The sequence below is a fragment of the Panthera uncia genome, chromosome E1 (assembly GCF_023721935.1).
Source record: "Panthera uncia isolate 11264 chromosome E1, Puncia_PCG_1.0, whole genome shotgun sequence".
Classification (NCBI taxonomy): Eukaryota; Metazoa; Chordata; class Mammalia; order Carnivora; family Felidae; genus Panthera; species Panthera uncia.
In genome coordinates this window covers 48,763,868-48,791,047 of record NC_064814.1, presented here as the reverse complement: position 1 = coordinate 48,791,047, position 27,180 = coordinate 48,763,868, and the positions used below count along the sequence as shown (strand labels likewise).

The 27,180-nt window shown below is 41.1% G+C and overlaps 1 protein-coding gene across 4 annotated transcripts in view; it reads left to right on the top strand.

The window, feature by feature from the left end:
- The window catches only part of ULK2 (unc-51 like autophagy activating kinase 2), an 85,025-nt gene that overhangs the window by 26,757 nt on the left and 31,088 nt on the right, over positions 1 to 27,180 (top strand). For all 4 annotated transcript variants that reach the window (XM_049638065.1, XM_049638066.1, XM_049638064.1 and 1 more), the window contains 4 exons: positions 1,039 to 1,086; positions 1,913 to 2,001; positions 8,654 to 8,825; positions 22,642 to 22,702. In XM_049638065.1, the coding sequence (XP_049494022.1) occupies positions 1,039 to 1,086; positions 1,913 to 2,001; positions 8,654 to 8,825; positions 22,642 to 22,702 (370 nt within the window). The remainder of the gene's footprint in view (positions 1 to 1,038; positions 1,087 to 1,912; positions 2,002 to 8,653; positions 8,826 to 22,641; positions 22,703 to 27,180) is intronic.

Here is a 27,180-nt window from a genome sequence, read left to right as displayed (position 1 = left end):
CTGCTTCTGATTCTGGGTCTCCCTCTCTTTCTGCCCCTGCGCCACTCACACTCTGTCTCTCTCAAAAATAAATAAACATTTTTTAAAAATCTTAAAAATGAACTCAGAAAACTCACGTTTTCCTTCAAAAGCTTCCACATTTGCTTGGCAAGTCTCATAACTGATAATTTACTCTGAGTGGCTTTTGGCGATGCTTTGCAGTGGGACTCATGGGACCTGTCAGAGTAGAAGGAAGATACGTTAGATCCTGAGTTAAGCTTCTCCTGGTCTTGCATTGCCTCTTTTCGACCTCCATGCTGGTACTGTGCTGCTCTCCTTGTCTGCTCTGTGAGATGTAATAGCACACAGGTCTGGGACTTCATGACAGATGAGATTTTCTTTGTGGGTTTTTAAAGAAATAATGAAACACTCTAAACACGTACGAAAATAAAATAACTAAACTGAAATAACAAACTGCCGTGTACTCACCTGCTTATTTATCTTTATCTAATTAGCAGGCTTGTGTCGGTTTTGTCCTTGGCGGATAGCCAGAGAAATTAAATCAAACCTAGAGTTTTTAAAAAAATATGAAGCCAGCTGCAGGAATCTCTCTTCTGGGATAGAAGAATAGGATTTATTGCATAAATCAGCTGCCTGGATTGCCTCTTGGGACAGTTTACAACAGCCGTGCTTCATACACATGCTTAGGAAGGAAAGGCCTGCTCACAGCCGTCCGTGGGGATGCTGCTTGAGGACAGCATGTGTCAGGAAACGTGTCTGCTTCGGTAGCTCAGGACTTCCCGTGTTGGTAATGGGTGTTTTGAGAATTCAAATTACTATTCTTAATTTTTCACTGATTAAGAGTTACTTATAATCTGATCATTTTTATAGATGAGTTAGAAAAATAATATGCTTTTACACTGAAAGAGATAGAGGCTACATGAAGAAGTTAATGATGATTATGATCGAAGAGACACTCTGTTAAATTCTTTGACAAAGGTTTAACCTGTCTGCTAGTCAGCATCAGTTTAAAGGCTGTATTCTCCTATTTCCCTACAGAAGCATTTTTCAACCATCCTTTTCTTGAGCAAGTTCCGGTGAAAAAATGTGAGTACCCATTTTTTTGCATTTTTACTTGAAGAGTAAATGCAGACTTAAGGAAAAATTAGTGCTTTGTGTTACAAAATTAATTTCATTGTGCTTCTCAAGATTTCATTGAGCTTTTCTTAAATACCCATAGCTGTATTTATTTAATCACAGTTGTTTGTCCCAAATCTGGGTGGAAACAGTTTTAGTAATTGCTGCATTTTCAGTTTTATCCATGGGAGGTGTAATAAGTTGGTGAGTGTGAATTTGGAGTCAACATGAAGGTGTAGTAGGTTTTTTTTTGTTTGTTTTTTTTTAATTATTTATTTATTAAAAAAAAATTTTTAATGTTTATTTATTTTTGAGACAGAGAAAGACAGAGCATGAACGGGGGAGGTTCAGAGAGGAGACACAGAATCTGAAACAGGCTCCAGGCTCTGAGCTGTCAGCACAGAGCCCGACGCGGGGCTCGAACTCACAGACCATGAGATCATGACCTGAGCCAAAGTCGGACGCTTAACCGACTGAGCCACCCAGGCGCCCCTACATTTATTTATTTTTGAGAAACAGAGAGATAAAGCGTGAGCGGGGGAGGGGCAGAGAGAGAGAAGGAGACACAGAATCTGGAGCAGGCTCTGGGCTCTGAGCAAGCTGTCAGCACAGAGCCCAATGCGGGGCTCGAACCTGCAAACTGTGAGGTCATGACGTGAGCTGAAGTTGGACGCTCAACCGACCGAGCCACCCAGACGCCCCGAAGCTGTAGTGGTTTTGACAGGTTTTCTGTTAGACAAGCCGTGTAACTGCCGTACAGAGTGACGTCTGTCTTCATCCGTGTCTCTTCCCCCAGCCTGCCCGGTCCCGGTGCCCGTGTATGCTGGCTCTGTGTCCGGCAGCTCCTGTGGCAGCTCCCCGTCTTGTCGTTTTGCCTCTCCCCCGGTAAGCTTTGCTTTCATTAACGGTAATTTTCAGTTAGTGCTGTTGCATCTGTCCACACCTAAGCCTACAGGTACACTGTGGATGACCTTTTTATGTGTCGTGTTTACTGGGGCAACTGAGGTTTGGGGAAAGAGCATTACTGTTGAGTCAAATAGAGCTAGATGTGGATCTCTGCCCTTATGTAGCTATGTAAGCTGCAGCAAGGAATGTCAGCTCTCTGGGCCACTTGCCTCTGAACAGCGGGTACGGTACTCTCACCTCGTGCCTTAGGGGGTTGGAAAGAATGACCATTGCAAAGGGTACCTATTACAGGTAGATAGGTAATGTTTATTTTATCTGAGTGTCATGACACCAGCTGGGGAGTTACGGTATCTAGGATTTCCAGTGGCGGTGAGTGCACTTTCCGCGGACCCGGACCCCCACAGTGGCGGCTGCCAGCCCTTCAAGAGCTGCTCCCCACTGGCCTCCTCTTCCTCCTGGGCCCCCTGGCCATTTCTCCCACGGTTGTCTTTCCTCCAACCTAAGTGCTTCTTCTAGACCCTGAGAGCTTCTGCTCACTACATCTTCCTACTCCACTCTCCCAGGGTTTTACTTTGCCCTTTTCTGACCCTTGCCCCAAATCTCTGTTGCAGTGTGGGTTGTGACCTTGAGGCTTTTCCATAAGCTGAAGGTCCAAGGGCTCTTGTGTCAGCTATTGTGAATATTTTCCAGATTAGCCTGGTAGACATGAATTTCTTGAATTCTGCTGGCAGAGCGTGGGGCAGTTGTAAAAGGAGATGATTGTGTAATTAGTGGGTTCCACTCAGAGGTTTAAGAGCATGGGGCTTGGGACTTCTATACTCCTTACTTGCCACAGTTAACCAGGACAAATGACTTAAACTCTCTTAACCACGTTTCTCATATGTAAAGTGAGTGTAATTTACCTATTTCGTAGAGTTTTTTAAGGATAAATGAGCAAACACACTTTTACTACACTGTCTGGTACATAGTAAATACTCTGTGGCAACTAATGTTACTATTCTTTTCAAGGAAGACCTAATAGCCCCTTAGCTAGAGCAGATGCCAAGCAGCCGATCGCAAAAAGATGAGTCCTAAAACTGACAAAAAAACCTTTCTGCATAACCCTGCAGACTTAAGCCAAGTAGAAAAAGCAGATGGGCTAATAAGACTTACATTATATTTCCATGAATTGAAAAAACCTCGAGTGGGTGGGGGGAACCCAAGAGGAAAAAAAGACTGTTGTGTATTTCCTACTTCAGTCGGGAGTATAAGAAAACACTGCTTTGGAGTGACTGGGGAGAAGTGTGGAGGAAGTACTGACATGGAAAGACAGCTGGCGTTATTTGGAGCTGGGCACGGCTGCTGCTTGCTCACCCTTCACTTTGGGCAGGTCAGTTCCAGGGCTGAGCCGTGGCTCCCTCATCTGTAGCGCAGGCTTCATTGCGCTTTGCCTCAAGAGCAGGCGTAGTGAGTAGTTGACAAACTGTAGCTATTATTATGAAGTCTGCATTTGATACAGTGTGATGCATAGTGTGAAAAGCAAAGTTTAGGCTTGAGAAAGGAACCGCAAGGAAGAATCTGATTATGGGAGAGATGTGGGAGAGTAAGAATAAAGGAGCCTGTTTGTGGAACGACCAGGGAATGAGAGAGAGGGGTTCCAGTAGGAGGGACATTGAATTGGAAATTGCTTTGACTGGAGAGAGCAAGTTGGGTTTTTGGGTTTGTTTGTTTTTTTTTTTTTTTTTTTTAGGGGGGTGGCATTGAAAGGGAGAGCCTACAGAGCTAGCTTGGCTGTTAGGGAAGAGATGGAGTGTTAACAGCAGTGAGGACACACAGGAGGGAGAGAAGAGGCATATTTAGATGCCACAAACTGTGGTGGAAAAAACATTTTAGAAGGCCTTTATTAAAAGCTAATGCTTGAAGTGAAAGTAAAAAGGAAAGCTGGGGAATAAAAGGAAATCAAGAGTGTTTCTGTATAACTTCCAGGTAGCGAGATCAGAAAACGGGATGGTTTAGGGAACCTGGACGGCTCGGTTGGTGGAGCATGCGAGTCTTAATCTCTGAGTTGTGAGTTCAAGGCCTCCTTTGGGTGTGGAGCCTGCTTAGAAAAAGAGAAAAAAGGGGCGCCTGGGTGGCGCAGTCGGTTAAGCGTCCGACTTCAGCCAGGTCACGATCTCGCGGTCCGTGAGTTTGAGCCCCGCGTCGGGCTCTGGGCTGATGGCTCAGAGCCTGGAGCCTGCTTCCGGTTCTGTGTCTCCCTCTCTCTCTGCCCCTCCCCCGTTCATGCTCTGTCGCTCTCTGTCCCAAAAATAAATAAAAAATGTTGAAAAAAAAAAAATTAAAAAAAAAAAAAAGAAAAAGAGAAAAAAGAAAGAAAGAAAATGGGATGGTTTAACAAGCCTTGCTCTGAATGTAATCTGACAAAAGTAAGATGATTTCCTACGTGCATCCTTCCTACGGCTGGAGTTGATTCTCATACTCAGGGTTGATACACACGGACATGTACACACAACATTCTCTTTTTCACCTTCTCACACAAATATCCAGCTGCTGCTTTACTCTAGAGAAATCTTTTTTTTTTTTTTTTTTTTTTAATTTTTTTTTTTCAACGTTTATTGATTTTTGGGACAGAGAGAGACAGAGCATGAACGGGGGAGGGACAGAGAGAGAGGGAGACACAGAATCTGAAACAGGCTCCAGGCTCCGAGCCATCAGCCCAGAGCCCGACGCGGGGCTCGAACTCACGGACCATGAGATCGTGACCTGGCTGAAGTCGGACACTTAACCGACTGCGCCACCCAGGCGCCCCGAGAAATCTTTTTTTTTAATGTTTATTTGAGAGAGAGTGCTTGCGTGCGAGTGGGGGAGGGGCAGAGAGAGAGAGGGAAAGAGAGAGTCCCAAGCTGTCAGCGCAGAGCCCGACATGGGGCTCAATCTCATTACAGCGAGATCACGACCCAAGCCGATATAAGGAGTCGGATGCTTGACTGACTGAGCCCCCCAGGCGCCCCCCAGGGAAACCTCAGAAAGGCAGAAAAACAAAAAACAAAATGAATAATTGGTCTTTCAGTTACGATGCTGGCTATGGGTTAAGTGCTATTTAGGTGATATTTCTTGAGTGTTTTTTGGTTTCATAATATTTATTAAATGTCTACTTTGTGTAAGGTTCTGGTTGATACTAATGGAGGAGACAGTCAGGTCCCTTACATTAAGGAGCTTTTAGTTTAGTTGTGTGGAGAGGAGGCCGGGAAATGGGTCACTATTAGAAGCGTGTGTGTGTGTCTCTTTACTGCGTGTGGGAACACGAATGAGGAACATCACGTCAGAGCAGCAACTGAGAAGGGCTGCTGGGGAGGGCAGGGAGCGGCTGCGTTTTGGAGAAAGACGTAGCAAGGTGCAGTAGTGAAAGAATGGTTTCGTAGGTAGAGGAGTCCCTGTTCGTGAAGTCACGGAAGCACGGCCCACTGAAGGAACTCTGTAGGCCCCCCTCCCCCCCGTACCCACTTTAATTTAAATTTGTTAGAACGAAGTGAAACTTAAAACTTTGTTCCTTAGTCACGTTCAGTAGCCACTGATAGCTAGTAGATCTGTAACATGCTGGACAGCTCAGATGTAGACCGTCTCCCTCATCGCCGGAAGTGCTGTGGACAAGGCTTCCCTGAGCAGTCCAGACTGGTGGATGCCGAGAGCGGTGGTGGCGAGGGGAGGTGGACGTAGTGCTAGAGAGGCAGGGAGATGCTGCGTCTTGACAGGGTGTGGCTGCGGTGAGCCATCTGAACGGAGGTGTGATGCGACCCGCTGTGTGCTTTAGCCAGATTCTCCTAAAAGCAGGGTGGAGGACTGGATTTGAGACTGGTAGAGAGTAGAGTGGTCTCTCTGGTAGAGGAAGGAGAACAACCGCAGACTGTTGCACCTTTCTTGGTTTTTTTGTGTGTGTTTTTTTTGTTTTTGTTTTTTTTTCCTGAGAATGAGGGCCTGAGCTAAGGGGAAGGTGGGACCAGGTAAGAGAAAGGTAGTCTGCAGAGCTTGGAATTGCTTGAACTGGGGACTGAACGGATGGATGATGAAGTCGCTGGGTGTGGGAGCGTGTGTGTGTGTGGGGGTGCTCTGGAGAGTAAAGGTGGTGAGTTGGTCCATCGCTCACTGGAGATATCCAGGCTGCAGAGGTGAGGTGGTACTTGAAGGCAGGAGGGTGAGAGTGGTCACTGGGGTGAGGCTAAGCACGTGAGGAGTAGAGGGTCCAGACTGGCACCTTGGGGAACTCCAGACTCTACTCGTCTCCTTTAAGGGACAGATGAGAAGCGGGTGTCCACAAAACAGATGGAGAAGTAGGGGGAAAAGCAGGGTCACTGAATGAAGGGGTAGAGGGGCGCCTGGGTGGCTCAGTCGGTTGAGCGACCGACTTCGGCTCAGGTCATGATCTCACAGTTCGTGAGTTCAAGCCCCACGTCGGGCTCTTCGCTGACAGCTCAGAGCCTGGAGCCTGCTTCGGATTCCGTGTCTCCCTCTCTCTCTGCCCCTCCCCCACCTATGCTGTGTCTCTCTCTGTCTCTCAAAAATAAATAAATGAAAAAAAAATTTTTTTTAAATAAAAAAAAAATGAAGGGGTAGAGTGTCAAGAATGGTCTGCAGGGCAAGTGTAACGTAGCTCGGATAAATTAAGGAAGAGAGCGAGAGTTCACATGACTTGGCAATGGGGAGGTCATGATGAGCCTAATAAAGACCATTTTATTGGACAGTTGAAGGTAGAAAGTGGATTATGGTGGGTTGAGGGATACATACGAGGTGAGGAATGAGTCCATGAAGATTGATAATTTCAAGAGATACTGTTAAAAAGTAGTCAGAGAAGATGGTAATTAAGCGGGCTGCAGGGATTTGAGACGTGACAAAATGAAATGTGTTCACGTGCAGAGAGGAAAAGGGAGAGGGTGAGTGTCGGGCAGAGGGGAGTTGGTCTTGGTCTCTGAGGAGGTGAGGAGGTGGAGGGGAATAGAATTAGAGCACAGGTGGAGAAGCGGGGAGATCTCTTCCACTCAGATGTTGTGGGTGCAGATAATATTACAAATGCAGGGAAGAAAGTGAGAAAGTTCCCGCCTAAACCACTGGAAAGAAATTATGGAGTTAAATACTTAGAATCACATCTCAACTTGACCGCTTTTTTTTTTTTTTTAATGTTTATTTATTTTTGAGACAGAGAGAGACAGAGCATGAATGGGGGGGGAGGCGCAGAGAGAGAGGGAGACACAGAATCGGAAGCAGGCTCCGGGCTCTGAGCCATCAGCCCAGAGCCTGACGCGGGGCTCGAACTCACGGACCGCGAGATCGTGACCTGAGCTGAAGTCGGACACTTAACCGACTGAGCCGCCCAGGCACCCCTCAACTTGACCGCTTTTTAGTTGTATGATCTTGGGCAAATTTCCTAAACTTCTGAGGTGTGTGTGTGTGTGTGTGTGTGTGTGTGTGTGTGTGTGTGTGTGTATGTAGATGTATATCTCTATATTATATATAAATGGGTTTCAGAACATGATTGGAGTTAAGTAACACATGGAAAGCTCTTAACAGTGTCTAGCCCACAGTGACGATCAGTAGTGTAAGTCTCTACGTTGTCCCTTCTCTTTATTACCTTGACACATAAGGTCTCTCTAAAAAGTGATGCGATTGTATGTCATGTGTATGTCTCTCTCTCTCTGTCTCTCTGTCTCTCTCTCACACACACACACATGCACACAGTAGGAGATTTGAGACAGCTTTCATTGCACAGTGACATTCAAAGCGCCCTTGCAGTGAATTGGGTGTTTAAGACATGGGTTTAAGTTTAAAGGACATTGTGGTATTTTTCCTTTTCTTACATAGAAACAGAGGTTAAACAGGGTAATAGGGGACTTAAGACAATAAATTAGGAAGTTCATTGTTTTAGAAAACCATTGTATCATCAAGACATTTAATTAGAGGTGTCACTAGAGTCCTTGAACTAGGCAACTGCTAAAAGATATATAGCTGCTTACATCTAAGTCTTTGCTTAAATGTATCTTATAGGCTTTTCTTCCTTTCTTTTCCTACCCCCTAACAAAAGAGAAACCAAAGGAACGTAGCCACCACCTGTAAGGCTTTCCAAATCTTTCTGTGAGTGTAAGTGAACCTCTAGGCTTGAATGCAGTTATCCTTGTTGATTTCTTTACTTTTTGACGTAACATGCTCTCTTGCTTTCCTGTTTATAATGTTTTCTTCATCATAGGTTTAAAACTGTTTCAAGTTGTGCAGGATGGCATTAACCTAGAGTCTCTGCGTTTTAGTCATTAAATGAACAGTTATTAAGTGTCTGCTTTGCTAGGCCAAGAGCCGAAACTGGGGATGTTGAGATGATAAAAACGCACCTCGGAAATTGCAGGAGAAGCAGACATGTACATGATAAGTGGTATGATATATTTTTAAGTATCATTTTTGGAGAACATTTGAGAAGTCTTTATGCAAAGACACTTTAAAACTGTGCTTTTCTAACGGAGAGATTTTCCAAAGAGAGGTTTTTTTGCAATTTTAGGCTGGAATTGAACTTTAGGCCCACTTTTATGAAGACAGTATTCCTTAGTCTTGTGGCTGTTCTGACGTGCATTGTATTATTAGGCCAGTTTTAATTTTTTGTTGTTCATTTTAGTCCCTTCCAGATATGCAGCATATTCAGGAAGAGAACTTATCCTCCCCACCGTTGGGTCCTCCCAACTGTCTGCAAGTGTCCAAAGATTCTGCCAGCACTAGTAGCAAGAACTCTTCCTGTGATACGGATGACTTTGTTTTGGTTCCACACAGCATCTCGTCAGACCACTCATGTGAGAACCTCTTCTACTTGTACACGTTACTCGCATTTATTTTCAACCTTTATATCACGCTCTCTTGTGTAGGGGGCCCTTTCAAACGGTCACGTTATTTAGTGGCTGGAATTCCCAGAGTTATGTACCCGCCTTCCTAAAATCTGCTCAGGCACCTCCCATAAAGCAGTAACTTTGGATTCTGAAGGTAGATGGAAAGTTTACACGAGACAGTAGAAACAAATAGAAAAGCCAGCAGACCAAGGGAAATTAAATCTAAGGAAAGGAACGAAAGGAACGCCTCTTTTGCAAGACAGCCTGAGAGTCAAGGGAGTCTAAAGTCAATCTGGATGCCCTTCGGAAGATCCTGGCGTAAGGTCGGGGATGAGTTTTGTAAATGTATAGGAAGAATTTTTATAAAGGAAGCAGAATCCAAATTGGCTAAATATAGTCAGGGTTCTAATGGAATAATTAAGGGCACCAGAAAACCTACAAAAAAGAGACTTAGACAAAACAAAAAAGGAACAATAGTCTGGTTGTGAAGGAACTGGATCAGAAAAACTAGAAATTGGATTACTTTGCTACTTAAATAGTCTCAGGTTGACTGTGTGTGGGAACAGGTGGTTGGAGAAGTTGGTATCCAGAGGTCTCTTTAATCATTTGTCAAATACTGATTTAACAGCTGCTGTGTCAGGCACCATGCTAGCTGCTTTGAAGAGCAAGCGCACTTTAGCATTTAATTTATGGACACCGCAGCAGGAGTAGATGACAATTTACGATCAGTGCTCTCCCACCTCAGAGTTACCTTTCAAAGATCGTCCAGCATACATTGGGGGTTTTCTTTTATTTTATTTTTTAAAGGTAAATACACCTTAAACATGATGAAATATTTCAAACAGGAAGTAACACAGCAGATACTCCAATCACCACCATGCTAATTTTATTTATGTCAACATTTTGCCATTTTGTTTTAGATGTCCTTTTTTAAAGATAAAAATGCTGCAGGTACAGCTAAAGTCCTTGTCCTTATTCTACTCTTGCCAGAGGTAAATTCTTTGTGTCGATTTTTTTTTATACTTCCACATATGCCAGGATCTGTAAATAACATATGGTATTCTTGTGTTTATACAGTTTTTAAGTAAATAGTATAAAGAAGCTTTCTATAGTTTGTTTTTTTATGCATGGTTTTGCTACAAAGCTAGATATGTATATATATCTAGGTGTGTGTCTAGTTCATTTTAATATCTGAATCTCACGGTACAACTAAACCACCGTTTGTCTATTTCTGTGCTGATGGTTACCTGGATTATTTCTGTCTTTTCACTATTCAGAACGTACTATAACAGATGTCCTTGGATCAGAGTTCCTTCCACATGGATACTTCAGAAATTTTCAACCTCAAATCTACAAAATATTGGTTCACACAAGTTGTAGCCAGTCAATAGCCTCTGCCATGCTGCCCCTAATGGTATAATGGTACCTTCTAAAGAAAAGTCTTTACCTGGAATTCATTTTTGTAGATGGAATAAAGTAGGGATCCCATTATTGAATATTCTGTCCTTTCTCTACTGATAGGCAATTCCAGATTTGTCATAATCAGGTTTATATAAAGGATTAAGGGTTTTTTTTAAGGTTTTCTGTCCCATTGGTCTATTTGTCTATATTATAAATCATTTTTAAATTTTATTTATTTAATTAAAAAAATTTTTTTTTTTAACGTTTATTTATTTTTGACACAGAGAGAGACAGAGCATGAACGGGGGAGGGTCAGAGAGAGAGAGGGAGACACAGAATCTGAAACAGGCTCCAGGCTCTGAGCTTTCAGCACAGAGCCCGACGCGGGGCTTGAACTCACGGACCGTGAGATCATGACCTGAGCCGAAGTCGGACGCTTAACCGACTGAGCCACCCAGGCGCCCCACATTTATTTAATTTTTAAATAAATTATTTTTAAATTCATGCGTGTGTGTGTGTGTGTGTGTGTGTGAGGTAGCGGGGAGAGATTGTGGAGAGGGATGATGATAGCATTCTTGTATTCTTTGGAATCACTTTGGCTATTCTTGGCCCCCTTTATGCCCATGTAGTTTAAATTTGGCTTGACAAATCCTACAAAAAACCATTTGGGGATTTTTATGGGAATTGTGTTGATTTTATAAGATCTATTGAGAGGCAGTAAATGATCTTTACAATATTGAATTGTCAAATCAAGAGTATGTGTTTCTCCTTAACATGTTTTGATACATATTTATATTTTCCTACATAAAGGGCCTTCACATCTTTTGTTTTATTCTAGTTACCTTTGTTTTTTGTGCTTGTGTAAATATATGAAAACCTTTTTTTTCAAAACTGCTTCTGTTGAAGTCTTTGTGCCTCTAAACCTCAGAGGTCATTTCTTGGTCTTCATCTTTTTGATGTACTTACAGCGTGTGTTATAGTTGGCCACACCCTTCTTTTCAATTGCTAAAAATTTGTTATTTTGAAACGTACATATATTTTTTTCAAAGATTTCATTTTTTTAGAGTAGTTTTAGGTTTATAAGAAAATTGAGAGGAAGATGCAGGTTTCCCCCACACCTCCTGCCTACCTCACCAGAACAGTACATTTGTCACTGAGGATGAGCCTACGTTGACATATCACAATCACCCAAAGTCCACAGTCTACTTAGAATTCATTCTTGTTGTACATCCTGTGGATTTGGAGAAAGGTGTAATGGCACGTTTCCATCATTATAATATACGGAGCATTTCTACTGCCCTAAAAATCTTCCATGCTCCCCACGTACTCCTTGGAAACCATTAATCCCTTTGTCTGTATAGTTTTATATCACAGTTTATCCATTTACCTTTTGAAGGATATTTTAGTTGCTTCCAAGCTTTGACAATGAAGAATAAAACTACTATAAACATCCGTGTGCATGTTTTTGTGTGAACATAAGTGTGCAACTCCTTTGGATAAATACCAAAGAGCATGACTCCTGGCTGGTATGGTAAGATCACGTTTCGTTTTGTCAGAAAACACCAAACTGTCTTCCAAAGTGGCTGCGCCATTTTGCATTCCTACCAGCAGTGAATGGGAGTTCCTGTTGCCCCATTACCCCCACCACCATTTAGTGCTGTCAGTGTTCCAGGATTGGGCTGTTCTGATAGGTGTGCAGTGGTGTCTTGTTTTAATTTGCACTTCTCTGATGACGTGGTGTGCAGCATCTTTTCGTATGCTTATTCACTATCCATATATCTTCTTTGGTGAGGTGTCTCTTAAGATCTTTGGTCCCTTTTTGTTATCTTTTTGTTGAACTTTGGTTTGGTTTGGTTTTTTGTTTTGTTTTTGTTTTTCATTTTACTGATGGAATTTATTTATTTATTTATTTAATTTTCAAATTTACACCCAAGTTCATTAGCATATAGTGTAATAATGATTTCAGGAGTAGATTGCAGTGATTCGTCCCCTATGTATGACACCCAGTGCTCATCCCAACAAGTGTCTTCCTTAATGCCCCTTCCCCATTTAGCCCATCCCCCCACCCACAACCCCTTCTGCAACCCTTAGTTTGTTCTGTGTATTTAAGAGTCTCTTATTTTCTCTCCTTCCTTGTTTTTGTATTAGTTTTGCTTCCCTTCCCTTATGTTCATCTGTTTTGTATCTTAAATTCCTCATATGAGTGAAGTCCTATGATATTTGTCTTTCTCTGACTAATTTCGCTTAGCACAATACCCTCTAGTTCCATCCACGTAGTTGCAAATGACAAGATTTCATTCTTTTTGATTGCCAAGTGATACTCCATTGTATATATATATATACACCACATCTTCTTTATGCATTCATCCGTCGGTGGACATTTGGGCTCTTTCCGTACTTTGGCTATTGTCGATAGTGTTGCTGTGAAAGGGGGTACATGTGCCCCTTTGAAACAACACACCTGTATCCCTTCGATAAATACCTAGTAGTGCAATTGCTGGATCGTAGGGTAGTTCTAGTTTTAATTTTTTGAGGAACCTCCATTCTGTTTTCCAGACTGGCTGCACCAGTTTGTATTCCCATTTCTGTTGAGCTTTAAGAGCTCTTTGTATGTTTGGGATAACAGTCCTTTATCAGATGTGTCTTTTGCAAATATTTTTGTCCAGTCTATGGGTATCTTTCATTTTCTTGATGTTGTCTTTCACAGTGGTTGTTTTCAATTTCGATAAGTTAAAATTAATCATTAAATTTAATGATTAGTTAAATTATTTAAATCAATTTATTTCTTTCATGGATTGTGTTTCATGTTGGTATCATGACACCCAAGGTCCTCTAGGTTTTCTCCTATGTTATCTTCTACAATATTTGTAGTTTTTTGTTTTACATTTAGGTCTGTGGCCCATTTTGAGTTAATTTTGTTTGAAAGATGTAAGGTCTATATCTAGATTCTTTTTTTTGTTCTGTGGATGTCTGATTGTTCTAGCACCATTTGTTGAAGACTGTTTCTGCTCCATTGTATTGTCTTTTCTCTTCTGTCAAAGATCAGTTGATTATATTTATGGGGTCTATTTCTGGTCTCCCTATTCTGTTCCGTTGATCTGTTTGTTCTTTTACTAATACAACAGCGTCTTGATTAGTGTAGTTTTATAGTAAGTCTTGAAGTTGGGTAGCGTCAGTCCTCCAACTTTGTTCTTCTCATTCAGTATTGTGTTGGCTATTACGGGTCTTTTGCCTTTTCCATTTAAACTTTAGAATTAGTTCGTCAATGTCCACAAAACAACTTGCTGGGATTTTGACTGGGATTGTATTGAATCTATAGATCAAGTTGGGAAGAACTGACATGTGGACAATATTAAGTCTTCCTAACATAGAGTATCTCTCCATCTATTTAGTTCTTCTTTGATTTTATTCATTCATCAGAGTTTTGTAGTTTTCCTCATACAGATCTTGTATGTATTTTATTAGATTTATACTAAATATTTTCATTTTGTGGGGGGCCGATGGAAATGGTGGTGTGCTGGGGTGCCTGGGTGGCGCGGTTGGTTGAGCGTCCAACTTTGGCTCAGGTCATCATCTCGTGGTTGACTTGTTCGAGCCCCACGTCGGGCTCTGTGCTGACAGCTCGGAGCCTGGAGCCTGCTTCCGATTCTGTGTCTTCCTCTCTCTCTCTCTCTGCCCCTCCCCTGCTCATGCTCTGTCTCTCTCTGTCTCAAAAATAAATAAACATTAAAAAAAATTTTTTTTAAATGGTGGTGTGCTTTCAATTTCAAATTTTAGTTGTTTATTACCGAGATAGAGGAAAGCAATTTATTTTTTTTAATATTAACCTTGTATCCTGCAGCCTTGCTTTAATCACTTATTAGTTTGGGAGAGTGTGTGTGTGTGTGTGTGTGTGTGTGTGTGTGTGTTGTCAATTCTTTGAGTTTGTTTTTTTTTTACATAAATAATCATGTCACCTGCAAGCAATAGTTTTATGTCTACCTTACCCAGCTGTATCCATTTCATTTCCTTTTCTTGACTTATTGCACTAACAGGGACTTCCAGTGCAGTGTTGAAGGAGTGGTAAAAAAGGACATCTTTCACAGATTATATGAAACTGTAATAACCACAGTCCACAAAAAATCAGTGGGGGGAAAAAAGAAAGAAAAAGGACGTCCTTATCTTCTTACCTGATCTTAGTGGGAAAGCTTGGAGTTTCTCACCATGTAGTATGATGTTAGCAGTAGCTTTTTGTAGATTGTTTTTTATCAAGTTGAAACAGTTCTCCTCCATTCCTAGTTTACCAAGAGTTTTTATCATGAATGGTTATTGGATTTTGTCAAATGCTTTTTCTGTGATTTTCCTTTTTAGTCTATTCATGTGATTACATTAATTTTAGAATGTTGAGCCAGCCTTGCATACCTGGGATAAATCCCATTTGGTTATGGTGTATATTTCTTTTTATACATTGTTGGATTCAATTTGCTAATGTTTTGTTGGAGATTTTTCTGGGTACTGATGGCCTTATAGAATGAATTAGGAAATACTGTCTCTGCTTCTATCCTCTGAAAGGAGATTGAAGATAAAGATTTGGTATAATTTCTTCCTTAAATGTTTGGTAAGAGTTCACCAGAGAACTCATCTGGGCCTGGTGCTTTCTGGTTTGGAAGGTTATTAATTACTGACTCAATTTCTTTAATAGAAATAGGCCTTTATTCAAATTGCGTGTTTCTTCCTGAGTGAGTTTTGGCAGATTGTGTCTTTCACAGAATTGGTCCATTTCGTCTAGGCTGTCAAGTTTGTGGACATAGAGTTGTGCATAGTATCCCTTTATTATCCTTTTAATTTCAGTGGGATCTCTAGTGGTGTCCCTTCTTTCATTAGTGATATTAGTCATTTGTATCCTCTCTCTGTTTCTTAGTTATCCTAGAAGCTTATTGATTGTTGTGTTTTCAAATTCATTTAGTTCAAAATATTTTTAAATTTCTCTTGAGATTTCTTCTTTGACCAATTTGTTTTTAGAAGTGTGTTTTTAATCCCCCTGTATTTTGGGATTTTCCAATTATCTTTCTGTTACTGATTATTAGTTTATTTCTCTTGTAGTGTGAGAATAGACATTGCCTGATTTCTATTTTTTTTAATTTGTTAAGGTATGTTTTATGGCCCAGAATGTAGTCTATCTTGCTGAATGTTCCATGTGAGTTTAAAAACAATATGTACTCTGCTGTTGTCGGATGAAGTTGTCTGTAGATGCCAATTATATCTAGGTGATTGACGGCGTTATTGAGTTCAACTATATCCTTATTGATTTTCTGCCTGCTGGAGCTGTCCTTTAAAAAACATTTTTTTTTTAAGTTTATTTGTTTATTTTGAGAGAGAGCATGAGCAAGGAAAGAGCAGAGAAAGAGAATCTCAAGCAGGCTCTGACGCTGTCAGTGCAGAGCCTGATGCAGGGCTCAAACTCATGAAACTATGAAATCATGACCTGAGCTGGAATCAAGAGTCTGATGCTTGGGGCGCCTGGGTGGCTCAGTCAGTTAAGCGTCCAGCTTCGGCTCAGGTCATGATCTCACGGTTTGTGGGCTCGAGTCCCGCGTCAGGCTCTGTGCTGACAGCTCAGAGCCTGGAGCCTGCTTCGGATTCTGAGTCTCCCTCTCTCTCTGCCCCTCCCCTACTCATGCCCTGTCTGTCTGTCTGTCTCTCTCTCTCTCTCAAAAATAAACATTAGGAAAAAAAAGGTCAGGTGCTTAACCAGCTGAGCCACCCAGGTGCCCCTGGATCTGTCCATTTTTGAGGGAAGGGTGTTGAAGTCTCCCAACTATGATAGTGGTTTCACCTATTTCTCCTTGTAAGTTTTTGCCTTACATAGTTTGATGCTCTGTTGTTATGGGCATGCGTACCTGTTGAGTAAGAATTATTATGTCTTCTTGGAGGATCTATGTTTATGTAAACATAAATGTATCACTGTGTAATGCCCTTTTTTATTCCTGATAACTTTGAAGTCTGCTGTGTTGGAGATTAAAGCTATTCCTGCTTTCTTTTGATTAGTGTTAGCATGGTCTATTTTTGTCTACCCATCTACTTTTTTAATCTATGTGTGTTTATATTTAAAGTGAGTTTCTTGTAGACAACATATAATTGGGTTGTATATTTTAATCCAGTCTGAAGTCTGTCTTTTAATAGGTGTATTTAGCCCATTGACATTAAAAGGGTTATTGATATAGTTAGATTAATATCTAACATATTTGTTAACTGTTTTCTATTCATCATCCTTGTTCTTTGTTCTATTTTTGTCTTCCACTCTTTCTGCCTTTCGTGGGTTTAAATTTTTTTTTTTTTAATGTTTATTTATTTTTGAGAGAGACAGAGACACAATGTGAGTGGGCTAGGGGCAGAGAGAGAGGGAGACACAGAAGCAGAAGCAGGCTCCAGGCTCTGAGCTGTCAGCACAGAGCCCGACGCGGGGCTCGAGCTCACGAGCTGTGAGATCATGACCTGAGCCGAAGTCGACGCTCAACCGACTGAGCCACCCAGGCGCCCCTGCCTTTTGTGGGTTTAATTGAGCATTTATTACTCTATTTTTCTTTCCTTAGCATATCAATTATACTTTTTACTTTTTTTTAGTGGTTGTCCTAGAGTTTGCAATATACATTTGTAACTAATCCAGGCCCACTTTCAAATAAACTGTATCACTTCATGGGTAATGTGAAGTACCTTATAATAATAAAATCCTCATTCCTTCCTGCCATCCCTTGTATCATTGCTGTCATTCATTCCAGTTAAATATAAGCATATGTAAGCATATACATATATACATAAGACATAAACATTTAGCATACATAACTGAATATGCTGATGCTATTATTTTGTCAGCAAATCCCCTCAATTTTTATTTGGGAAAGTCTTTATTTTTCTTTCACTTTTTTAAAAAGTTTATTTATTTATTTTGAGAGAGAAAGAGAGCAAGCGTGAACTAAGGAGGAGCAAAGAGAGAGGAGATAGAGAATCCCAAGCAGGCTCCATGCTGGCAGCATGGAGCCTGACTTGGGGCTTGATCCCACGAACCATGAGATTATGACCTGAGTCAGAATCAAGAGTGAGCCACCCAGGAACCCCTTTCCTTCACTTTCAAAGAATAATTTTGCAGGGTACAGAATTCTAAGTTGGTGGTTTACTTCTCTCAACACTTTAAGTCACTTGACTCTCTTCTTGCTTGCATGATTACTGAGAAGTCAATGTGATTCTTTTTATTTTTATTTGTTTTTTATTTTTTTAAATTTACATCCAAATTAGTTAGCATGTAGTGCAACAATGATTTCAGGAGTAGATTCCTTAGTGCCCCTTACCCATTGAGCCCATCCTCCCACCCACAATCCCTCCAGTAACCCTCAATTTGTTCTCCATATTTATGAGTTTCTTCTGTTTTGTCCCCCTCCATGTTTTTATATTATTTTTCTTTCCCTTCCCTTATGTTCATCTGTTCTGTGTCTTAAAGTCCTCATATGAGTGAAGTCCTATTATTTTTGTCTTTGTCTGACTAATTTCACCTAGCATAATACCCTCCAGTTCCATCCACGTAGTTGCAAATGGCAAGATTTCATCCTTTTTGATTGCCGAATAATACTCCATTGTGTGTGTGTGTGTGTGTGTGTGTGTGCGCGCGTGCGTGTGTGTGTATATGTATATGTGTGTGTACACACACACACATGCACACACACCACATCTTCTTTATCCTTTCATCCATCGATGGACATTTGGGCTCTTTCCATACTTTGCCTATTGTCAATAGTGCTCCTAGAAACATGGGGGTGCATGTGTCCCTTCAAAACAGCACACCTGTATCCCGTGGATAAATGCCTAGTAGTGCAATTGCTGGGACGTAGGGTAGTTCTATTTTTAGTTTTTTGAGGAACCTCCATACTGTCTTCCAGAGTGGCTGCACCAGCTTGCATTCCCATCAATGTGATTCTTATCTTTGTTTGTAAGTATGGCTTTTTCTTTGGCTTCTTGCAGAATTCTTTTTTCTTTACTTTTGATTTTCTGTAATTTGAAAATGATATGCCTAGGTGTAGTTGTTTTGGGCATTTATCCTGCTTGGAGTTCTTTGAGCTTCCTGAATCTGACATTCATTTAGGGAAATTCTGAGTCATTATCGTTTGAGATATTTCCCTCTGTTCCTTTTGTTCTTTCTTCTCTTTCTGGTAATCCCATTACACATGTTATACCTGTTGTAGTTGTCCCACAGACTTTGGATATTCTGTTGATTTTTTTAAAAGTCTTTGTTCTTATTCTGTTTGTTTTTCAGTTTTTGAGGATTCTGTCCATATGTTGTTCTTTCCTCAGCTGTGTCCAGTGCACTAATAAGCCTATCACAGGCAATCTTCATTTCCATTACAGTGCTTTTTAATCTCTAGTGTTTCTTTTTGGTTCTTTGTTAGTATGTCCATCTTTTTTTTTATGTTGCTTATGTGTTTTTGCATGCTGTCTACCTTTTCCATTAGGGCCTTTAGCATATTAATCATAGTTTTAAATTTCCAGTCTGATAGTTCTTTTCTTTTTAAAGATATTTTGAAATGTTTTTTATTTAGTTTGAGAGAGAGAGAGAGAGAGATAAAGAGGGTGGAGGGGCAGAGAGAGAGAATCCCAATCAGGCTTCATGCTGTCAGCGCAGAGCCCGATGTGGGGCTTGATGCCACCAACGGTGAGATCATGACCTGAGCGGAAATCAAGAGTCAGACACTTAATCAACTGAGTCACCCAGGTGCCCCTCCAGCCTGATACTTCTAACATCCCTGCCAAGTCTGGTTCTGATGCTTGCTCTGTCTCTTCAAACTGTGTTTTGTTTGGTTTGGTTTTTTTTGCCTTTTGGTTGGTATGCCTTGTGACTTTTTCTTGATAGTCCTACATGATGTACTGGGTAAAAGGAACTGCTGTAAGTAGGCCTTTCAGTAAGTAGCAGGGGAAGTAAGTAGTAGGCCTGTATGTAGAGGTGTTCTGTAGCCCTGCGATTAGGTCTCAGTCTTTTAGTGAGCCTAGGTCTCTGCTCTGTGGGCATAAGTGTTTCCCAGTTTCTTTTTCTTCCTGCCTTAGGTGGGACCAGATGGCCGTAGGGGCCTGGAGTTGGGCATTTCCCTGCCCCCAGGGCGGCTAGGCTCTGCTTAAGTGGTTTCCCCTGAGGGCAGGCCTTGTTCCGAACAGAATGCTCAGACCTATTTAAAAATGGTCTCTCTTCCATTATCTCAGCAGAAGCAGGAGGGGATTTTTCTCTGGTATTTGCTGTGAGCTTCTGAGTTCCTGGAGGTAAATCTGGCAATATTGTGAGCCTCCCTATGACTAGATCCTCCTGGAGTTTTTAACTCTGAGAGTTGTCCACAGTGATCCTCTAGCAAATTATCAGTCATGGTTCATGTTTTGCCACCCCAGCTCTGTTTCCTCAAGAATTCTGCTGGTGAATCTTATCTCAGATAAGCCACAAGTCCCTGTGTTTGCCTGTCTGTCTCTCTAATCCTAGGGCATCGGTTTGCCCTTTGTCCTTCTCTCTCTTTTGGATCCAAGAAGAATTTTTTTAATGTTTATTTATTTTTGAGAGGGAGAGACAGAGACAGAGTGAGAGTGGGGGAGGGGCAGAGAGAGAGGGAGACACAGAATCCAAAGCAGGCTCCAGGCTCCGAGCTGTCAGCCCAGAGCCCAAGGGTGGGGGGGGGGGGGGGGCTCGAACGTATAAACGGTGAGATCATGACCTGAGCTGAAGTTGGACGCTTAACTGATTGAGCCACCCCACCCAGGCGCCCACCAAGAAGAATTGTTGATTGTTCAGTCTGTTCAACTTTTTACTTGTTGGGTTGGAATGGCAACTTCCAGGCTTCTTACATGTGAGACTGGGAAGCGGAAGTCCTCATATAAGATTTTTAAAACATCTATACGATTTAAATAAATAAATAAATAAATAAATAAATAAATAAATAAATAACATGTATACGATTTAGAAGTAATAACATAAGACAAATACCTGAGTACAGTCCTCTGATTTTCCTATCTCTTGTCAGATTTTACATTTTTTTGTCTTACTGCTCTAATTTTATGGAAATTTCCTTGATGTTTTCTTTCACTGAGTTTTTCATTTATGTTCTCATGTTTTAATTTTCAGAAGCTTCCCTCCTCCCTTTGAGAATTGTTCTTATTTCAGGGTGCAGTATTTTGTTTTATCCGAGGACGTTAATTATGTATACATCTTTTAACCTTTCCCTGGAAAATATTTCTTTTTTTTTTTATCTCCCCCAGGTTGTTTGGGAATCTGGTTTTCAGATTGGATTTCCCTCTTTGGATGTTTGGTGGTTGTTGTGTACTCATAATTAAGAGTGGAAAATTAGAACATTGTTTGAAAGCTTTGTAAGTGGTGGGTCTTAGGGACACGATATGGCTGAGTCCTTGACTTGCCTTGGAATGCTTCCCTTTTGGAGGGCCATTCACATCTCCCAGAGAAGACTCCCTGATACAATATGGGGGAACCTCTGCTGGCTAAGGATTCTGTCTTCTTGGGTCTCCTAAATCAAATGAGGCTTATATCAACTTTATAGCTTCTAAGTTTTTGTGGCTGTTGACTTTTCTTTTTGCCCTTGTGAGTTTAGGCTCTTCTCTTTTCTCTCCCTCCCCAACGTGGTATCAAGATAACGATATAATTACTAAAATCTTTTTATGGGAGGTGCCTGGCTGGCTCCATGGGTAGAGACTGTGACTCTTGATCTCAGGGTCAAGAGTTCAAGCCCCACATGGGGCATGAAGACTACTTAACAAAAGAAAACAGAACAAAACAAAAACTCTTTCTGTGGGTCTTTTTTGTCCTTAGGATAATCTCATTAGGGATGTCCAATCAAATTACTGAGCTTTAAAGTCACTTGAAAGAATTCCCTTCTGGTGACAATACAGATATGTTGATATATGGTTATGAATGGCAAAACATTATCGTGGTTTGCTTTTGATTTCTAGGGATATTTTTTCTTTTGATTTTATTTTGTTTCATAATTATGTATGGTTCCAAACTCAAAGCTACAAAATGAAGTGCACTTAGTGAAAAGTAGCTTCTATCTCTACCCCATCTGCCCTGTTCCCATGTGGGCAGCTATTTTCTTTAAAATAGATACCTTGCTTCCTCACTTCTCTTTATTCTCTTACCGTGATTTATTTTCCTTTATATTTCTTATCATGCCTGACACTATTACCTTCTTTCACTGATAGAATGTAAGCTCAAGAGAGCAGGGACTTGAGATGTGCTAAAGTAAATACATTTCTCAAATCTTATTTAGGGCCATTCAAAGGGATATTTGTGTTGATTTTTCCCCCCTTTTGAGTATAGATTAGCTGTGTACTTTTTAAAAAATTGTATTATTTGCTGTGTCATATCAACACATTAATTATGCCTTTACAGCCATTTATTTATTTATTTATTTATTTATTTATTTATTTAAAGTTTATTTCTTTTGAGAGAGGAAGAATGTGTGAGTGGTGGAGGGGTAGAGAGAGGGGGAGAGAGAGAGAATCTCCTCACTGTCAGTGCAGAGCCTGACTCAGGGCTTGAACTCACAAACCATGAGATCATGACCTGAGCTGAAATCAAGAGTCAGATGCTTAACCAGCTGAGCCACCCAGGCGCCCCACGTTTACGGCCATTTAAAATCACAAAGGCAATGTGATACAGTGGACATACCAGTGACAAGGAGTGAGGGGCCCCTGCGTCTGAGCCCAGCTCTGTTCCCACATACAGATGATGTAGGAGTAGGTGACGATGGCCTGTGGCATGTGCTGCCGTGTCTGAGAAGCCCCAGCTTCCACGTCTCGCTCAACAACCATTCAGGACACAGGAGTGTTTGTTATGCAGGAGGATGGGGGTGCTCCAACACTGGTGTGAACTAGACTTTGTTTGCAGTCCGTTGTGCTAGAAGGTGACATGTGTGTTCTGAAAATTACCACAGTCTGAAAAAATTGCTCAGTAAAAACCGCCGAGTTTATGGGCAAATTGGAATTGGAGCCATAATACTCCAGACATTGGTGAGTGACATGTTAAAAAGAACACGATCGAAACGTTAGCACAGTTTTCCCGTGCGTGTTAGATGGTGGACAAATACATGACATTGAAATAAATATGACACTTTACCTCGTAAAGACCGGACTGTTTCTAGAAACGGGCGTTGAAGCGCCGCGGGCTGTGAATTCAGCTGGGTGCAGCTTCTTCGGTGTTTCTCCTCGCGGTTTTTACCTGCTTTTACTCATGGAGGAAGCTGCAACATAAGCAAGTGATCATTTTGTGTCGTGCTCAGATTTTTCCTAATGATCATGTTGGAACAAGTTACGTCTCGTGAGCAGATGGTAGAGCAGAACTGACTGTATTTTCCTCTCTCTCCTTTAGATGACATGCCAATGGGAGCTGCTGGCAAGCGTGCTTCAAACGAGTTCTTGGTGTGTGCAGGGTATGTTTACGTATATTAAATGAAAAGATTGCTCTCGTTTTGAGTTTTGTGAGGAAAGTTAGGGGACTTTGTGTTCCTGATTCTTAAAATTTAGTTTCACAATGTGTCGTTTTTGGTAAACAAAGTTTAAATTGTGGCAAAACACGTGAAATCTGTCATCTTGGCCGTAGTTAAGCTTACAGTGTAGTAGCGTTAAGTACATTCACCATGTGGTGCAACCACTCTCCGGAACTTTTGCGTCTTGCAAAAGTCAAACCCAGTACTCATCATGTAATAGCCTTCCCCATTTCTCCCATCCCTAGGCACTGGTAACTACCATTCTGCTCTCTGTTTCTATGGATGTGACTATTTTATAGACCTCAAAAAAGTAGGATATACAACACGTGTCTGTGACTGGCTTCATTCAGTCATCATAATATCCTCAAGGTTCATCCATGTTACATCCTGTGTCAGAATTTCCTTTTTAAGGCCGAATCATATTCCATTCTACACACATACCGTATTTTCTTTATCCATTCTTCTCTCAACGGACAATTGCATTTCTTCTACCCCTTGGCTATTGTGAATACTTCTGCTATAAACGTGAATGTGCAGATACCTGTTTGAGACCCTGCTTTCAGTTATGTTGGATATATACGCAACAGCGGGGTTGCTGCATTCATATCATGTTAGAAGTGTTTGTGGAGCTGCCGTACTGTTTTCCTCCGCAGTTGTACCATTTTACATTCCTACCAACAGTGTACAAGGGTTCTGGTTTCTCTACATCTTCAGTAGCACTTGTTACTTCTTTTTTTGGGTGTGAGGTAATAGCTCATTGTGGTTTTGATTTGCAATTCTGTTAATGATTAGTGGTTTTGAGTGTCTTTTCATATACTTGTTGGCCGTTTGTATGTCATTGGTTGTTGAGTTGTAGGAGTTCTTTATATATTTTGGATATTAACCCTTTATCAGATATATGATTTACAGATATTTTCTCCCATTCCAAAGATTGTTTTTCCAGTCCTTTGAGCATAGAAGTTTTAGAATTTTATGTAGTCTCATTTGTCTATTTTGTGTGTGTGTGTGTGTGTGTGTGTGTGTGTTTGGTGTCATATTCAAGAAATCATTGCCTAATCCAATGCCATGAAGCTTTTCTCCTATGTTTTCTTCTAGGAGTTATTGTATTGTATTTTAGAGACCAAGCAGGAGAGAAGGGGGGGCGGGGGGGGGGCAGAGAGAGACTCTTAAGCAGGCTCCATGCTCAGTGTGGATCCCAACATGGGGCTCGATCCCACAACCCTGGGATTGTGACCTTCGCCGAAATTAAGAGTCAGGTGCTCAACTGACTGAGCCACCCAGGTGCCCCACTGAATGTATTAGTTCTAAGGGCTTTTTGTGTGTGAAATCTTTAGGATGTTCTACATTGAAGATCATGTTTCCATGAACAAAAATAATTTTACTTTTTCCATTCAAATTTGAATGCCTTATATTTCTTTTTTTGTGCCTAATTGCTCTGGCTAAGAGTTGAATAGAAATGATGAGAGCAGGCATCCTTGTCTTGTTCCTGATCATAGAGAAAAGGCTTTCAGTCTTTAACCATTGAGTATGATGTTAATTGTGGGCTTTTTATATATGGTATTTATTATGTTGAGGTAATTTTTTTCAATTCCTAGTTTGTAATGCTTTTTTAAAAATTGTTTTTGTTTAGAGAGAGAGAGCACACGAGCTGGGGAGAGGAGCAGAGGGACGGAGAGAGAGAGAATCTTAAGCAGGCTCCACGTTTAGCATGGAGCCCAGTGAGGGGCTCAATCTTAGGACCCTGGGATCATGACCTGAGCTGGAAGAGTCAGATACTCGACCAGCTGAGCCCCCCAGGCACCCCTGTTGAATGCATTTTATCATGAAAGGATGTTGGGATTTTGTCAAATGCTTTTTCTGCATAAATTGAGATAGTCCTGTGGTTTCTGTCCTTTCTATTGATGTAGGTGTGTTATAAATCACATTTGGTCACGATTTATGATCCTTTTAATGTGTTGTTGAATTTGGTTTGCTAATATTTTGTTAAGGATTTTTGCATCAAATTTCATAGGGGAAGTTGTGCTGTAGTTTTTTTGTTTTTGTTTTTGTAGTATCTGCGTGTGGTTTGGTATTAGGATAATGCTGAACTCATGGAATGAGTTTGGGAGTTATTTCCTCCTCTTCAATATTTTGGAAGAGTTTGAGATGTTGATGTTCGTTCTTTCTTTCTTTCTTTCTTTCTTTCTTTCTTTCTTTCTTTCATTTATTTAATTTTTGAGAGAGAGACTGAATGAAAGTGTGGGAGGGGCAGAGAGAAGGAGACACAGAATCGGAAGCAGGCTCCAGGCTCTGACCTGTCAGCACAGAGCCCCATGGGGGGCTCGAACTCACAAACCATGAGATCATGACCTGAGCCGAAGTCCAACGTTTAACCAACTGAGCCACCCGTGCACCCCTGATGTTCTTTAAATGTTGGGTAGAATTCACCAGTGAAAGTCTTAGGCTTTTTTTGGTGTTGGAAGGTTTTTGATTACTGATCAAGTCTCCTTAGTTATGGGTCTGTTCAGATTTTCTCGTTCTTTATCATCCAGTCTTGGTAGCCTGTGTGTGTGTAGAAATGTATACATCTCTTCAGGTTATCCAGCTTGTTGACAAGTATTTTGCAATTTCTTAAGATTTGTTTTGTGACCTAATGTGTGGTCTATCCTGGAGAGCGTTTCGTGTATCCCTGAGAAGAACGGATGTTCTTCTGTTGGTGGGAGGAGTGCTTGGTGTATGTCAACAAGATCCAGTTGGTCTAGAGTGTCGTTCAAGCCCTGGTTCTTTATTGATCTTTTATCTGGTTGTTCTATCCATTATTGAAAGTGGGGGTACAGCTATTATTATGGAATTATCTATTTCTCCCTTCAATTCTGTCAGTATTTGCTTGATCTATTTGGGAGAGCTGATGTTTGGTGCATAAATATTTATGATTGTTATATTTTTCTGGTTAAGTGACTCTTTAATCATTATACATTATGTCCTTTTTTGTATCTTGTAACAGTGTTTGACTGAAAGTCTTTTTTGTCTGATATTATAGCTGTGCCTGCTCTCTTCTGGTTACCATTTGCATGGGATATTCTTTCACTTTCAGCCTAATAGGGGAAGATAGATTACTGTCATTTTGTTACTTTTATGTATGTCTTGAGGCTTTTTGGTCCCTCATTTCCTCTCTTGCTACCTTTCTTTGTGTTTTGTTCTTGTTGTAGTGACATGCTTCAGTTCACATTTCCTATCGTGTGTATTCTATAGATATATTCTTTGTGATTACTATTGGGACTACATGAAATATCCTAACAGTTACAACAATCTCATTTAACTGATAACTTCAGTTGCCTGCAAAAACTCTACTCCTGGGGCGCCTGGGTGACTCAGTTCGTTAAGTGTCCGACTTCAGCTTAGGTCATGATCCCACAGTCTGTGAGTTTGAGCCCTGCATCAGGCTCTATGCTGACAGCTTGGAGCCTGGAGCCTGCTTCGGATTCTGTGTCTCCCTCTCTCTCTGCCCCTCCCCTGCTCGCTCTCTCTCTCTCTCTCTCTCTCACACTCTCTCTCTCTCTCTCTCTCTCTCTCTCTCTCAAAAATAAATAAACATTAAAAAAATATTTTAAAAAACCCTCCTAATGGAGAGTATGGGAGTACACTACCCCCCATTTATGTTATTGATGTCACAAATGGCATCTTTATATGTTCCTTTTTCTTGTAAATTTTTTTAATGTTTTTGAGAGAGAGAGAGAGAGAGCACGAGTAGGGGAGGGGCAGAGAGGAAGACAGAATATGAAGCAGATTCCAGGCTCTGAGCTGTCAGCGCAGAGCCGGATGTGGGGCTCAAACCCACAATCTGTGAGCTCATGAGCTGAGCCAAAGTCAGACATTTAGTCAACTGAGCCACTCAGGCACCCCATGTGTTTCTAATAATATCATAGATTTATGGGCTTTGGGGTACTTTTGTCTCTTACATTGTATAGAAGAATTGGGACATGCTGATCTTAAAGGAGAGGGGGAAATAGTGCTAGCAGGACTACATAATGGCTCTGAAACCTTCTCTTCTGTCATCGGTCTGTTTCCCTGTGGTGTGAGAACAGCATGTCCTAACTGGGGGCTGTTCTTTCAACCTACCTCCCAGGATTTGTGGCAGGAGTGCCCACACCAGGGAGTATAGAAATGGGTCCAGAGAGAGGTAGTGAGTATTTTGGAAACAAAAAACAAAAAAACACTCTACCATAAGATATTAAGTGCAGGTGAAAACAGAAATTACCAAAAATACATTGAAATTATGCTGTATGCAAAAATAAAATGGTTTGATGCAGGTACAAGACATATTGTTTGTGAAGTCGTTAAAACTTTGCACCTCCGTATCCCAAACTGTCATCTCATATGCCAGTCTATGCAATGTTGGTAGTAGTAGGTCTCATTCTTCCTCGGAGCCTCACTTTTGTTGA